General features: G+C 43.1%; 1 protein-coding gene across 1 annotated transcript in view; it reads right to left on the reverse strand.

Annotated features, from left to right (window-relative positions):
- nek7 (NIMA-related kinase 7) overlaps window positions 1-15,761 on the reverse strand; it is a 65,190-nt gene that overhangs the window by 32,498 nt on the left and 16,931 nt on the right. The window contains exons 2-4 of the mRNA XM_050055451.1: window positions 10,745-10,832; window positions 4,009-4,149; window positions 3,087-3,149 (exon numbers count right to left, since the gene is read on the reverse strand). Coding sequence (XP_049911408.1) covers window positions 3,087-3,149; window positions 4,009-4,149; window positions 10,745-10,804 — 264 coding nt within the window. The 5' untranslated portion in view covers window positions 10,805-10,832. The remainder of the gene's footprint in view (window positions 1-3,086; window positions 3,150-4,008; window positions 4,150-10,744; window positions 10,833-15,761) is intronic.

Raw genomic sequence — 15,761 nt, forward strand, 5'->3', positions numbered from 1 at the left:
AGGCGCAATGAAGGGAAAGAAACAAATGACACAGTGACACAGACAAGCAAAAGAATGATGGAGACAGGGCAGGGTGAAGGGGTAGGGAAAGAGAACAAAGNGAAGACATGGAGCTGTGTGGCGTGGCAATGTCGAGGAGGGGGGGCTGGGGGGGCGTGATGCGAGCAGACGGAGCAGTGTGACACGCGTCCTCCACTCGGCTCCGCTCTGCTTTCTCTGCTGTGATTAAAGAAATGTTCATGCTCCGGATGATGCCAAGAAGAGGGGAAAGGAGAGCACAGTACAGTACACTACGCAACACTACACTCTCCACTCCATCTCTGCATCCCTCCACAATACCCTCTCTCTCTCCCCCTTCCTTGTGTCTCCATCTTTCCTTCTTCCCTCCCTTGTCCTCTCTTGCCAGATGTATTTTTGGCTCAGAGTGGCAGTTCTGCACGGCTCCACACTGTAGCACAGCCAGGGAGTGATGACAAGCCCACCCCAACCCACTCCTCTTCCACGACTTGAACCTCGGGCGGAGGATGCAGAGAAATAAAGAGATATGTTCACATGCAGATGTTTATGTAAATGATGGATGCAATACAACAACCATTCATTGGGAAATATCACATAGAGTCTTGCATGATTATGTAATTACACATGCTCGCTGAGACCCACCAGCGTGTGTAATTACTTAATCATGCAAGACTCTATGTGATATATTTGGTGAGCTGGTGATGTGTTTCAAAGAAGAACAAGATACTGACTAATGCAATCTGATGCTACAAAATTAATCATGATAATTAGGTTACAGTGTATTTATAAATGGAATTACATGCTCACAGAGAAGCAGCTGGTAGAAATATGAACAGCAGTATTAAAAGGTACATTAATAATACATTCTAGTGTGTTTCAGCTGAGAAGGATGAGGTAAAGGCAGCTTTGAATGTCCATCACCAGCAGGATTTAATGCCTTGTGTTAAACGACATGTTGATATTTTTCAACTCACTGAGCAAGAAAATTAGTAGATATGCAATTCTGGGTTGTTTGTCCATTCGAAGAGAAACGTAATATGTACCAAAATTGCAAAAGAAATGCATTGCTCATAGAGAGGCCTAAAGATTAAAGTGAATTTATAGTGTGTGTATCAGGTTGAATGAAGCTGGTTGCTGCCAGTTCTCTGTTTTGTCAGTAAACCTCGGATATAATCTAATCAGATGCAGAGCCCAGACATGCACGCACACGCACCAAACATTTCTACAGAAACACAAAACACAGAGACACAAACACACAGACATCATCACAGCGTTTCACTGCTGATTAGGGCAGTTCATTAGTCTTCAGAATATAATCCAGGCTTGGTAGTAGCCCACGAGCGAGAGGAATTCACAGCTGTGGGATTTCAAGAATGGTGAAACAAGCGGATTGGCAGCAAGCAGGCTATTTCTGCAACCAAAATTCCTATCTGCAAGGATTTAGACAAAAGGACTGAGTGAGAAGTGAGATTCTTGAGTTGAGATCATCATGCCACAACGGGAAAATACAGATGAATGGGCAGACATAAACACAGACAGACAAACAAACAAATAGGCAGACTGTTGAAAGGCCATGACTGAGTGTGTGTGTGTGTGTGTGTGTGTGTGTGTGTGTGTGTGTGTGTGTGTGTGCACGCGCATGTGTGTGATCGCGCGCCAGTATGTGTGTCATTCCAGTCGGTCCATGCCAGTGTGCCTCTCATTATTCTGATTTGGCTGTGTCTCCTGTTGGCCTGTCTAGTGGGGGATAAGGCAGAAGGACTGTCTCTCTCTCACACTCAGCCCTTTATTATCAGGCTGGCTGGGCAGCGCAGGGCCGGGCATAACTTCCATGTTCACTAGCAATCAGCTTACAGGATGAAAAGAGGGAACAAAAAGCTCTGATGGGGAAAGATGAGCAAGGAGAGGGAAAGGAGGAGGGATGGATGGAACGACACAGCAACTAGGTGAATAAGGTATAGACAGAAGAGGGGGGAACAAGCAGAAGGGAAAGGAGGAAGAGGATCCATACAATGAGAGAGAAATAAAGTTAATGTGGGAAATGCATAAAGTAGATGGGAAACATAGTCACCTGGCAGAGTGTGACATTTACCCTGCCCTGACCCCTCTTAGGAGGTCGGAGATACAGATCCAGGCGAACCCCGCTGTCTCGTGCCGTCAAGTCAATGATCTGCTACTCAGATTACAGCCCTCTACAGGGTCTCGCCTGCATCTGAGTATTGTTGTCTTTGATTGGCCCAAAGAGCCCCAGGAGCTTTACTGATGTGTTTGAGTGGTACAAACTAATTGGTTTTGTTTTCTTCCCCTGATGTGTGTGTGCAAGCGCACGTACGTGCACAAACTGCCTGTAGTTCACATGCGTGCGCACAAATGCCTCATATATGGAGGGAAACGCTACCAGGAATGCATGAATGCACACAATCAAACCACAAACACACACAACTTTGACACACATCTAGGATCTTGCAGACGGGGAGATATTGAAGCTGTCATTAGTTTGTTCATTAGTATTTGAGAGCAACCCAGCTGACACATGTACAAGGTAGTGTGATAAATGAAACCACTTTGTTGGAGGAAAAAAAAAAGGTAAAGCAAGATCAGGAAAGGGAGGAGGTAAAACATCAAGAGACACATGAGGGAGACTGATAAATTTCCATGCTGATGCACTGTTGCCCGGCTCTAAACATTACAAAAAGATAAAAACAATAGTTTTGGCATTTAAAAAAAGAGTCAATGTGAGCCTGGAGGGATGTTACACTGGTGCACCCCTGCACACACACATTCACACTCAAGCTTGGAGACATGTGGAGACATTAATACACATGTACTGTACAGTCATACACACATACTCATTCACATTCTCACTTGTGTGCACAAACACCCCTCTACATTCACAGCCATGCAAGGAAGCGCGCGCACACCGATGCATGTGCCCACACATCAGCACACAAATCCAAGCCGTCTGGTGCAGATCAATTGTTTTCCTGTGGTGGAAGGTCTCAGCTGAGGCACCTTAAGAGAACAGAGCGCTGCGCATGACGCCGTCTCCCTCCTCTCTGGTTCTTTACCTTAAGGAGATCTATCTCTTTGATGCAATCTTGCCGAGCTTTGGCATCCATCAAGTCGAATATCTATCAAGAGATCAAAAGGGGAGAGAGAGAGAGATGGAGAGAGAGAGAGGACAGAGAGAGGTGTTATGACATATTCAAGAAATGTTAAGATGGAGGGATGGGGAGAAAATAGGAAAAAAAAAAACACTAAACAGAAAACATGGTTGCTGTTATCTAGAGGGTGGCGTTGGAGTGACTACAGGTGTTTCACATCTGAGTAACACGCACATATCCCTCTGTAGGGTGTGTGCGAGGTGTGTTTATGTGTATACTTGCTCAACCAGTGCAGCGTGCTGGTGGTGTGTATGTGGGTATAAGTCAGTGAATGCTGAAGGTATGAGCATGTATCCATGTGTGTGTGCACAGTCACCAAGAGGACAAAGTCATATTGTGAAGGCAGACTACCTACACAGACAGGCTGCCCTTCAAAAAATATTAATAACTCACATGTATGTATGAGTGTGTGAATACGGTAATGGTTATTTACTGTCAGAGTGGTCAATGGTGTTTAGCAATCGTTTAAAGACAGAAAAATAAAAATCTGTTAATCTTTTCTTACACTTTTCAGTACGGTGACACGCAATTTATTTCTGATTAACCACGCTTTCTTGAGTTTATTAAGGTGCAGCAAGGCTAACAGTGTGACAGCATGATGACTTGACTACTGAGCTGAATGTCATGCATGCAGGTGAGGTGAGTTCCCAGTGCTAAATTGCCCTTAAGTATGATCATACTTGGCTGTCGGTTTGTGTTGGCCTAGTGACAGACTGACAGCCTGCCTGGGGTAGACCATTTACGAGGACAACAGAAAAACAAGGGGCAAAAACAGTTCCAACAATTCACTTTGGTATCCAAACTGAGACGCATTACAGCGTCTTACCTGGACTTTCTTCAGGGCCACTGACGTGTTGTCTAACAGGTACCTCGCCCGGTAAACCTCACTGAACTGGCCACGTCCGATCTTCTTCTCAATCTGGAAGTTTGCAAGCGAGTTGTGGCCCATGTCTGGTTGCAATGGTTTCTGAAAGATAAAAAAACAACAACTCTATTAACAACTGTGCAGACACACACATTTATGTGCTTGTTCACACAGTATATGCACACACACGTATTACAAAGGAAAAACAAATGAATAACAGACATTTTGCAGATGTATTTCCCTATGAAGTGCGACGAGCTCAACATTACTGAAAGAGGAAAGGATGAGGGCTGAAGGATGTGGGTGAAACGGTGGTGACGCCCCAGCTTCTGTAGTTTGTTTTGCTGAGAGGCTGCTCTAGGCTGCTGATGATTTGACTGGCATTAGGCTGATGTGTGAAGCTGTGAGAGGTCTTAAGGAATACGCGCACACTTAAATGCAGCTTCACATTACCTCAATAAAGCCTATAGATGGAGGAAAGTTCTTTTTAAAGGTATTACTACCGTTAGTAATCTTTTACATTTCTATAAGTGGATCAATGTAAACCTCGTAATTATACCTTATGTTTGCGAATCAGGCGAGTGAATCACCCTTGGCTTCATGGGTGTTGTTTTGTGGCTAAACCAGCACCATGACCTCCCTGAAGTAGAGTGGAAAAAACTATTTCCCTACAGAGAAAAACAAACTATCCTATTACATAACTGCAGGTATCTCATCATTCCACCTGACTTGATTTCGAAATTCAGGCGGTATTAAAATCTGGCACTGGGCCACAGACTACAAGACTTCTCGCCTCTCCTCGCCTCGCCAGAAGATTGTCTGCACAGGCTGAAACACTCACCTTCCACAATCACTCAAACACACTCAAAATAAACCAGAATGAGCCCCTTGGATATAATGTGTGAAAAAAAAAAAAGCTCAGAGCAGGCTGCGTGACCTTTCCAGCCTTTTGGTAAACTTGTACAAGGCGTCGGCGGGAGCAAACAGAAGGTGACAGATATCAGAATGCCACATGTCACCAGCACTTCTGCCAGTGTGGCCGTGGGAGCAGCTCAGGGACAAGCGACTTGGGACGGAGGGAAGGAAGACGAAGAGGGGGAGAAGGTCACAAATTAATCTCCCAAACACTAAAAACACACAAGAGCGTGTCATCACATTCATGGTAACTCTGTCAAACTGCTTCACTTACATTTTGATGTTTGACAGAGTTATCATCAGACCAGAGGCTATTTAGGATTCCCTCAGACGCCTAGTCACCACAGCGAAGACAATGAAATTCAAGGGAAAATTACAATTTAACCCATCAAAAATACTGGATGGACATAAGTTTAGCTTGTGGTTTGTAGGGCTGCACCAAAACATTTTGTTTTTCATATCTGACCAATGTGACGGTTGTTGTTTTTTTTCCATTAATCATCTTTATGTTAAGTTGATTTGTCCAGTTAATAGTTGTAAACCCAAAAATATTCAATTTAGAATTATATAAAGCAGCAAATGTTGACATTTGAGCTATTGGAACCAGCAAATATTTTTTCTGACAGTTGAATAAATCAACTATTTTTTCAGTATTAGTGGTCAACTATAAGATTATGCCATTTAATTGTCTGTATGCTGACAAAACCAACCCAAAGACTGCATGATGTCAAGCAAACATTAACCCATATATTGACAAATACAAAGACACACACTGACAGTGAAGAGAAGCATGACACCAAACAGGGTTGTTTATAAACGTAATGTATTATGGCTGGGGTGTGGGGGTTGGCCAATTTAAGCATTTCATTGTTTTTCAAAGTTTAAAGTTGACAGCCAAAGGAAGGGGCCCGAGCCAATTAGATGCCCTGTCCAATTAACACCTAACACCGTCGAGGTGTGTGCATTTTTCAGCATGACACCGCCATCATCCCAAGCTGTCTGAGAGTCACTGTGACAGAGAGTATGACACACTGCTCCGCAACCTATTGTTCAACACCATGGCAGCTCAAAAAAAATGCTTTGCTAATAGCAATCACTGAGAGCTATAACAATAGTAACATATTGTGTCTGTTTGGACTTCACATATGAAATTAACTTGCATAAAAGAGAGGAAATATGCAAACCGAAACAAAGATCTACAAGGTGTGTCACATTGACAGTCTGGCCATATTGTGCAACGACTTGTCATAATGGTGACAGAAGCATTTGTGCAAGAATGGACAGTTCGAGGTGTATAGATACAGAGAGAGAGAGAGAGAGAGAGAGAGAGAGAGAGAGAGAGAGAGAGAGAGAGAGAGAGAGAGAGAGAGAGAGAGAGAGAGAGAGAGAGAGAGATGGGGGGGCAGAGAGGACAAGAGGGCATTGCTTTCATTCGCTGCGTGGTAGCTTGACAAATGTTAGCATGAGCCTCTAAAGCGCTGTGACAACCGCCTGCTGAGAGCACAGTCTTGCTAATGTGTCCTGGCATGCCAGCCCCCTAATCACACATTTACATATGCAATGACCTACATTTGCATGTCAGATCGCACACTGTCCGGCATGATTAACAGTGGGCACCTCCCTGTGTGGAGTCGCCCTGGGTGGCAGCAGAGGCCGTGCGAGGGCGGAAGAGAGGGCTGGAGGGAGGGCGGCTTTTTTGGCAGCCAAGGGGCCGGGCTGCCAGGCAGGATTATGTCAGCCAGCGGCCCCGGCATTAGACACTTCATTAGAGCTAATCTGTTTAGCAGTGGGCAGTGTATGTAAACTTCACAGGCCATTTGCGGCACCTCTTCGCCCCCTGGCCTGGCCTTCAAAGGGCAGCCAGGCCAAAGCTGAGTGACAGGCCGTCTCATCTGCCGCACACGGGTGTCACACAATCAGGAGCTCCCAGCTGAAACACAAGGCCTCGCCAAACACACACACTCATACGCATAAGGGGAAGTCACAGAGGAATGACCCTGAATGACGCAGGGGTCAGCGCCTGAACAAAACTGGGAGGAGTGGGTTATACAGATTGCTGCTTTTTAGGATCTAAACTTGATTGTACATATGTATGTTAAATATGACAGTAGAGCCCAAAGATGAAGGGTTGCCTGGTGGACCTGCTGCTAAGGGTACATGTTTGAGACTTTCTTTGGAGAAAAATATTTCAAAAGGCTTTAAAACAAAGCGGCCAATATTAAGTCATTCAAACATAGGTAAATGACTGTTTGCAGGGTCAATTACCACAGGCCTATATTATAATTAAGGGCTGAGACCGTCTCTTTCTAAATTTGGATCTTCATAACGAAGACTTTCGTCATGTTTTTCTTGTGGTGTGCTTACTCTTTTCACTCACATCATTCTGGTTGGTGATGGGGACAAGCTGCAGGGGATGGAGATAAGTGGCAGCCGTGCAGGGCATTATGGGTAACGTCTGTGAGGGACAGCGTGTCTTGGGTATAAAGGTGACACACAACCGCCATGGGCAACTCACTAGCAGGGGGATTGAAAAAGAGAGAGAGAAGAGGGGAGCGAGAGACAGAGGGAGAGCAGACAGACAGCTCATCGAAGGAAGTGTGATACGGGCTGCCCAATAATGACACCATTGCCAAACACAACTGACAAGACACATGGAGAGTGGAAGAGGGAAGGCGGAAGACAGGGAGAGGGAGAGAGAGTGAGAGCGAGAGGGGGGGGGGAGACAAGCAGCAGAGGGGCGAGGGTGTGATGTGACAGCCCAGCAGTGCCAACGGCTGCCACAGAAAGGCCAGCGGCGGCAGAGAGGTGCTGTCTCCCATGGAGAGAGACGGGGAAGGGATGCAGTAACCGAGAGAGAGAAAGTCAGGGCACGTTTACACTCAGCTGGCTAAATTCTAAAAAATGCATCTCTCCATTTTTGGCACACTGAACCAGCATTTTACACACCTAAAAACTAAGGTTTTGAAAACACTGTCTCCAGAGTGAGGCTGCAGCTGTTTGGCTTTGGTGCGAATGGCAAAAATTACTTAGTAAACTGTAGAAACATTTGATCAAACGAGGAGAGAAAAGAGGGGAAATTACATGCAACAAGGGTCCCAGACTAGACGCAAACCGTGTACGATGCAGTTCATGGTCGGTGCCTTAACCCCTGGTGGCTTAATCCCACCAGAGCACCCTGTGATCATTTATTCTAAATCTTATTGTAGCTGATCACACAATGATGTTGTCATTAGCTGTATTTATCAGGGATGCACCGATTTATTGGACAAACATCGGTTCGCTTTGTAGACTATAAAGTGTATGAGAACAAATTAATTGTAAATTAAGATGTATTACAACCCAGAACAGAAGTTTAACCAGCTGACACCCAGCTAATAACTGTGTCTTTCCCAGTGCTAACCAGATGTTGGCTGTGATGCACAGTTGCTGACCAAAACAGGATAAAGAGGAGATTTTGTCATTTGTTTTCTTATTGTTCAAGCATTTTAGTATGGACAGGGATCAACCTCAAAACTCCAGCGCAGACACAAATTTTTCGCATGTAATCAGTGTTTACAAAATCATTCGGATTACTGTGGATGTAGTCTTGAAGACGTACAGGAAGGGACACAAGGAGAGACGGAGACAGCAACTGGCAGGCTAGGAGGCCCACTCCAACCCCCACCAGTCACCTGCCCCCTTGAGCATGGCACCATGCAATATTCATCCTCAGCCAACCGGCAGGATTCACCCCAAAGGTGCCTATCGTTCTTCTCCTCTCAATCTGCTCCACAACCGCACCGCCTTGTCTCGGTGCTTACAGACAGATCCATGTCTGTCAAACTCTGCAGTGACGATCAAAATCTGATCTGAGGGGGCCTCCTCACCAGCCCTCCCACTCACTCAAAGAGCAAATGCGCCATTAAAAATGCACATCTTACCAGCTCATCTCGTTTACCTAATGCATATGCATCATACCTCCGGGACCAAGAGAAATGATATTGCAAGCGATACAGAATATCCTTCATCACATATACAATTCAGATTTCTTCAGGAGGAGGCTGGTGGGTTTTTTTCCCCTGTGCTGCAGAAGCAGACTGAACCTTGGGAAAGTGTGAAACAGACACAGGACTTGTTGAAAGACACCCATCTGGATGGTGCTTAGACAGCCATCTACATACTCTGACTGTTTCTCTCCATCTCCCACTAAATGTGAAATCAGTTCAGACGTCTTCTGTGAGAGTGAAAAAACATGACGCAACATAGAAAGTTCACTGTGCTACCAATAACCCAAGCACAAAAAGTGGGCCTGGAATTACCACTGATGTAAACTGCTAGAAATAGACTGGAAAAACACAGAGAGAGAGAAATCATTAAGCCTGAACAATAGCACACAATCAACTGTTGGGAGATCAGTGGAAGATCTAGTGTCTGTGTGTGTATGCGTGGGGGGGGGTGTTGCCTAAGTGAAATTAATCATTAGAGCTTTTATCTGACTTTCTTCTGTGTGCAACCCAATTATCCTTAATTTTGCAATTACAAATCTTAGAGTAAATTAACCCCCTTGGCAATTCCAGTGTTAATGTTGCAGTGCCCTTGCATACGCAAGAAAAACAACAACTGAGAGTACAGGCCTATTTTTAGTGTTGTTTCTTCCTCAAAAAAAAAATCCACATTTACTCTGGGGCATATGGATGATCCTCTTTGTTTAAAGTCTATTCAATAGTTATGGAGGCAAAAACATCCTTCTGGAAAGAAATCAATGGACCTGATGTTGGAGGGCGGTATTAAAATCCAACAATGACCAGATCTGCACCGAGGAAACCTGAGTTGTATCGAACCAAGAGAGGCATGCAGGGAGGCCAGGCTCTGCCAGCCTCCAGAGCTCTGATCAATAGAAACAACTCAACATTCATCCACTGCTGTCTGTCTCACACACAGGCTACAGCGCGGTCTGAAAGGCACAGCATGATTGACGCAGGGAAAAAAGGGTAATACAGAATATTTACAGTTCAAAATACGAAGGAGGTGGGATACTATGCTTGCAGTGAATGGATGAATGTGTTATAATCATCATTAATTATTAAATACTTCCCCCTGTCAATAAATCTAAAGGGAAACAATTTGTAATGCAACGATCCTGATTAAATTTAGCAAAATCACTCACTGTATGATAAAATGTGACATGAGTGTGATACATGATTTACTGAAATGGATACCCTTAGCGACAGGGGTTGATCATATAGATAAAATCTTTTATCATGATGCAACAATCCTTTGAATCTGCAACTGCCTTATAGGAGACCTGCTCATTAGGACTGCAACTTACGATTGTTTTTATTGTTGACTAATCTGACAATTATTTTCTTGATTAATCAATTACTTGTTTGGTCTATACAATGTCCGAAGATAGTAAAATATGTCTGTCAGTGTTTCCCAAAGCCCGAGAGGACGTCCGTAAACATCTTGTTTTGTCCAAAACTGAAAGATACTGAATTTACTGTCACAGAGGAGTAAAATAACCAGAATATATTCACATGTCAGAAGCTGGAATGAGTGAATTTGCCTATCTTTTCTTGAAAAATTATTCAAACTGTTGATAGGTGACACCTAACTATCGATCAATCAGCAGCTCTGCAACCTAGAACAACAAGAGGTTTAAAAGAGCTACTCGTATAAAAGGTGCGACGAAATATGTGGCATCTGACAATTTTCATCATCTCACTTTATATGTGATCCTACTTCCTTGCCCCACTTCGCAGTTTGGCCTGTGTTCATGTGTGTGTCTGTGTGTGGAGTCTACCTGGGGTTGAAAGACTGGCACGGCTGCTTGCTGTCCTTGTGGCTGCGTGTCCATATCCATGGTGTTAGGAGCTCGATCCTTTACACCTCTGAGAATTAAACACACAAAATAGAACTTCTGGTTAGCCGACTTAACTTTGGACGTCAGACAAAACACTAAACAGTCTTATTCTTAAAAAACACAACACTACACTGAACATTTCGCGACAGCAATAATAACCTCAGTCAACTGGACAACTGTTCTCTGTTGTTCAGCACTAAACTCCTGAGTGCTGGTTGCAGCCAGTGTCCAGTTTCAGCAGAACTGGATCCCACGTCATGCCTGTGGATTTGACACTCTTTGTCTGGGTCCCTCTCAAGTTGCAGCATGGCAGAGCTACAGCAGGCAGCAATATTAATCTGAACAAAGCAGAGATAATGCCACTCTGTATTTCCTTGGCATCCCTCCAAGGAACCTTTCGTGGGAATTACTGATTATACCGGCATTTACGCAGTTCCTCTTCATTTTTCTGAGAAAATATGGGTCACACAGAGGTGAGTGTGTTGGGTATGGGTGTATGCCACGGTGCTGTATAATTGCATGTTCTGGCTTGTAGCCTGGAAGCAAGCTAATTGCATAAGATACTCCACCACCAGTTGCTTGGCTTATCACCGCACTTAAATCAGACAGTGCCATAATAAGAAATGTTACCTGATTTAATAATTTACACTAATCTTGAAGAGTGTGATGCAAAAATTATATTCACACATGCAATTAGCTTATGATTTCAGAGTCTCTGCGCATGTATGTGAGAAGAACTCTGATTCTGACAGATGCTCTGAGATTACTTCCAACGCTATGATGCACATAATATGTATTTACACATTACACAGCCTAACATTTAACACCAATTTATTTATAATTTGCACACAATACAATGCATAACAGCAACCATGTGACATCCACAAGTGCACGTATATGTGAGAAGAGGTGTTTGCATGTATTTGGCATACAAAATTAAGCTAAAGAAATGGGTGCTCACGAATTTGCTGTGATGTTTTAGTGTGTGTAGACATGTATCTGCACATACACTGGGTAAAAGCATCAACGAGCAGAGGCTATCGACAGAGACTGATAAAAAATGCAAAAAAACAAAAACAAATCCAGACTTTGCATATTCAGTCAGCAAGGAAAGGAAAAAAAGAACTTACCAAGGATACTTCCATATTTGGTTTGCTACCCATCCAGATTCTAGTGTCGTGATTTATGATTCTGGCACTATCTGTTATCTCTTTGCAAAATTTACATGACTACTGTACATGCATGCAAACACAAATGGGCAAACACACACATTAAAGTTCCGCAAAGCTAAAAAGGGACAGAACACACTTCACAGTGGGACATTTGCATGTTTTTCCACAAGAGTGAAGGCCGTCTGTCTGCAGATCTGTCAGTCTGTCATTTGTGTATTACTAGCTGTCTCTCGTCTCTGTCGCCTCAAACCTCCCCGGCCAATTAAAAATCCCCTGGTACAATGGAGAGGAGAATGGCACAGAGGAGCCGTCTCTCTGCTGATGTTGCCAGTCCTATTCACTAAAGGTTAATAATGCTAATTAGACATCTGCAATATGTATACGTTTATATGCATGGCACTGTGAGTGCATGTTTGTGTGCATGTTGGGGGTCTTTAATATGTGCATGTAGGAAAGCATGTGTACGTGTGAGCGTGCAAGTATTTTGCAAATGCTGTGGTTGTTTATCTTACATTAGTTCAGGTTCTCTTTCCGGGGGGTTCGCTGGCCTTCATGTGAGCTTTGAAGCTCATGAAAATAACTGTTTGCACAACACTATTTCTCTTGGGATTGCATCGACTGTATTGGGAATATTGTTTTCTGGAATTTACATTAAAAGCTTGTTTCAAACAAGTTTAAATCAATTCAAATGCAAAAAAGGTTTACAAATAATAAGGATTTAAAAGCATCCACTGCTGGAGGCAAAAAAAGGAAAGTAGAAAAACATTGTTAAATGTCCAATCCTGAATCTTTTGGTTCTTATTTTGAACAGAACCCCACTAGAGACATATAATTCTTGAGAGAAAACTATTGGTGTGACTTCTGTAAAACACTGGTTAGGATGTGTAGATATACCAATGACAACATACTGGTGTTGATTAATTTCTGACTGTTTCCATAAAACACCAATGAATAAGATATTTTAGGCTACCTACAGTGTCCCATCCAGTGTCCCAAACCAAGCTGCCTTTTTTGGCTGAGCAATAATAAAATAATCTTAAAAAGACAGGAAACGAAAACACACAGAGAAATGTGTCCATTAAATGTGCAGGTGAGAGACTGTACAGTGGTGAGACTAAAATAATTCATGTTCCTCATAATCATAGGACACTTTCACTTGTTGTTCCCACACTAACCCTAAACAAGTTGACTTATGGGGTGATAGACGGTACAGTAATAGAAGGTATAACCTGCCAAATTTCTATCTCAGTATAATTATCTTCACGTCACATGAGTGGCTGGCACATTAATGCATTAAGAAGGAAAACTAATGTCATGCAAATCTGCTGTCCTCATTAACATGCAGATGTATGCAAGGTGTTTTACAGTTTGATTCGATCACTTTTTCTACAGGGGAAACCTGTGATCACAAAGTGAAACTTCATGTATCAGGTGTTCTGAATTAGTATGTTTACAAGACTGACAAGCACAAACAAACAGCACCGTTACAATACGCTGACCCACAAACTGTGTACCATGGTGACGGGATCATTATAAATCATAATAGCTAACTGTGGAGGTTTGTAGTTATGTTATGGAATTATAATGAGTGTGTAAAATGTTAAAAACTGTTGTTATAATGCCGGTGATGGTTATCAAATGTGTATCATAATTATCAAATGAAATGAAGACTAATAAAAAATTGTTTAAAAAAAAAAAAAAAACAGAAAGTAAGGCCTTCAATATTTGTAACTGTGTTTTAATTTGGCCTCAACTCCTATTAAAATAATCTGAAAACACCCTGGATATGCATGGAGACTTTTATACCAAATGAAAATAAGGCCTTTTAGACAGAAAGTGATTGGATGACGTCATGGCATTTTGATTTTGGTGTCACAAGGGACTTTACAAGTCACCCACCCGGGCGGCCTGCCTGCCTCTCTTAGTGATCCTTTGCACTTCAGCCTTGTGTTTTGTTAGATTGGGGCTGGCACCCTCACTCCTCTCCCTAACCCTCTTGTGTTTCTGACTATCTACGTGTCAAAATAACCAGGGGGCATCTGAGCTGCCTGACGTTCTTTCGCCTCCCACATCCTACGTTAACAAGATCAATTAAGACTGCCATGTTAGATTAATGCACACCAGGAAACAGCACAATTAACGACGCTAACTCAATCAAACGAGGCAGGGTCACACTCTCAGGGCTCCCATTCACACACAGTTCAAGTGATGTGCGAAAGCAGAGCCTTTGTCCTGGTGACCGGACAAATCAAACACGCTGATTGATTTAAACTTTCATCGTGTGAACCTTAAAGCCACTAAATGTCTCTCTTCGAAAACCCTGCTAAACTGTTTCCACTGTTTTGTCTCTGATCCACAAAAAGGTCCTAATCTTTTGACTTCCAAAACATTTGGTGGGCACAAACAGCAGTGGAAACTCAAGGTACCAGTCTTTCTGTCATGGGGACGAGAAATGGTGGCGGGCTGGCTAGGATTTTGGCAGCTGTGGGGCAGCAGCAGCTAAAAGCTAAATCCCCCAACTATTCATAGATGCATGCCAGGGACTGGTTCAGAGCTTTGGTCTGAGGCAGCTGCACGTATACAACAGGATAGACCCATGTTTAGAGCACAGTACAGAGAGAGTCAATGCAGGCAAAATATGTGGACACACAACAGACTCATACCTAAAATCATATGTATATATTTTAAGTCCCCGGCTTTATCATCTAGACTCGGTGCCAGTGGTATCATCTCGCTGCTGTGAAGTATCAATCAAATTGAGTGTCAAACTATTATATTAATTAAATTCTCCGCAACCATTCTCCCCATTTCCATCTCAGTCCGGCTGACAGGTGTGAATATGTAATTTCTTTGCAGTTATAAATTGGTGAGATCCACAGTACATGGAAGCAAGTGAGCTAGCATGAACACCATTTATCTCTCTGACAAACTGATGGTTGTTTTTCTGTTGAGTAGTGGAAAAAAAAAACTTTCCCATCCAGACCACCAACCACTCAGTGTAAACAAACCCTGTTTTCTGACTGCGTTCCATCTAATGTGAGACTCCAGTCCGACATTCTCACAGCAGGCCCAATCACACGTAGGTAATTAAATGATAGAGCAGGGAAGGGAGGAACAGAGTGAGGCAGAACAAGACGGGGATAGAAAAGGATATTACCAAGACTATTCAGCAGTTTTCTGTCTTCTTTGTTCTCACACTTGCTTTTTTGTCTTGCTTACTTACACATCATATCTCGCCCTCTTCCTATCATACTCGTCTCAAATCTGTGATTTCGTTCTTGTGTTATTTTCCCGTGACATATGCTCTATCACCCACTGTACTGTGCAAAACTCTACACCCTCGGCTCAACAAGAAATAGACTTTAAGTAAAGAGTCACTTTAAGCTGCAGTTCCCCTGAAGGCCATAAAATGTTGGCTCCAATCAAAAATCCAACCGTAATTAAAAGGGGCAATTCAGAGATTTATGTATTGCACTTTCATAATGTTGGGGGACTCATCTGATGACATCATCGGGGCTATTTTTTTTTAAAACTTCGGAGAGCTCCCACCAGAACCACGGAGGACATTATACAACCATTTTCACAGGCTGAGCAGTACCCCTCATGACAAGTAAACTAATCTTCATGAATAAAATCAGTGCAGTGCCCTTTTAAGTCGATGGAAAATCCCCTTCTTTCCCTTATGCTTCTCTTGATCTACAGAATAAATTTAAATGCAAGTTAAATCTTTTATAATCAAATCTGTCGATTCTTCCGTCCAACGGCTGGCCCAGGATTTCTACAGA

The sequence above is a fragment of the Epinephelus moara genome, chromosome 10 (assembly GCF_006386435.1).
Source record: "Epinephelus moara isolate mb chromosome 10, YSFRI_EMoa_1.0, whole genome shotgun sequence".
In the NCBI taxonomy this organism is placed as follows: Eukaryota; Metazoa; Chordata; class Actinopteri; order Perciformes; family Serranidae; genus Epinephelus; species Epinephelus moara.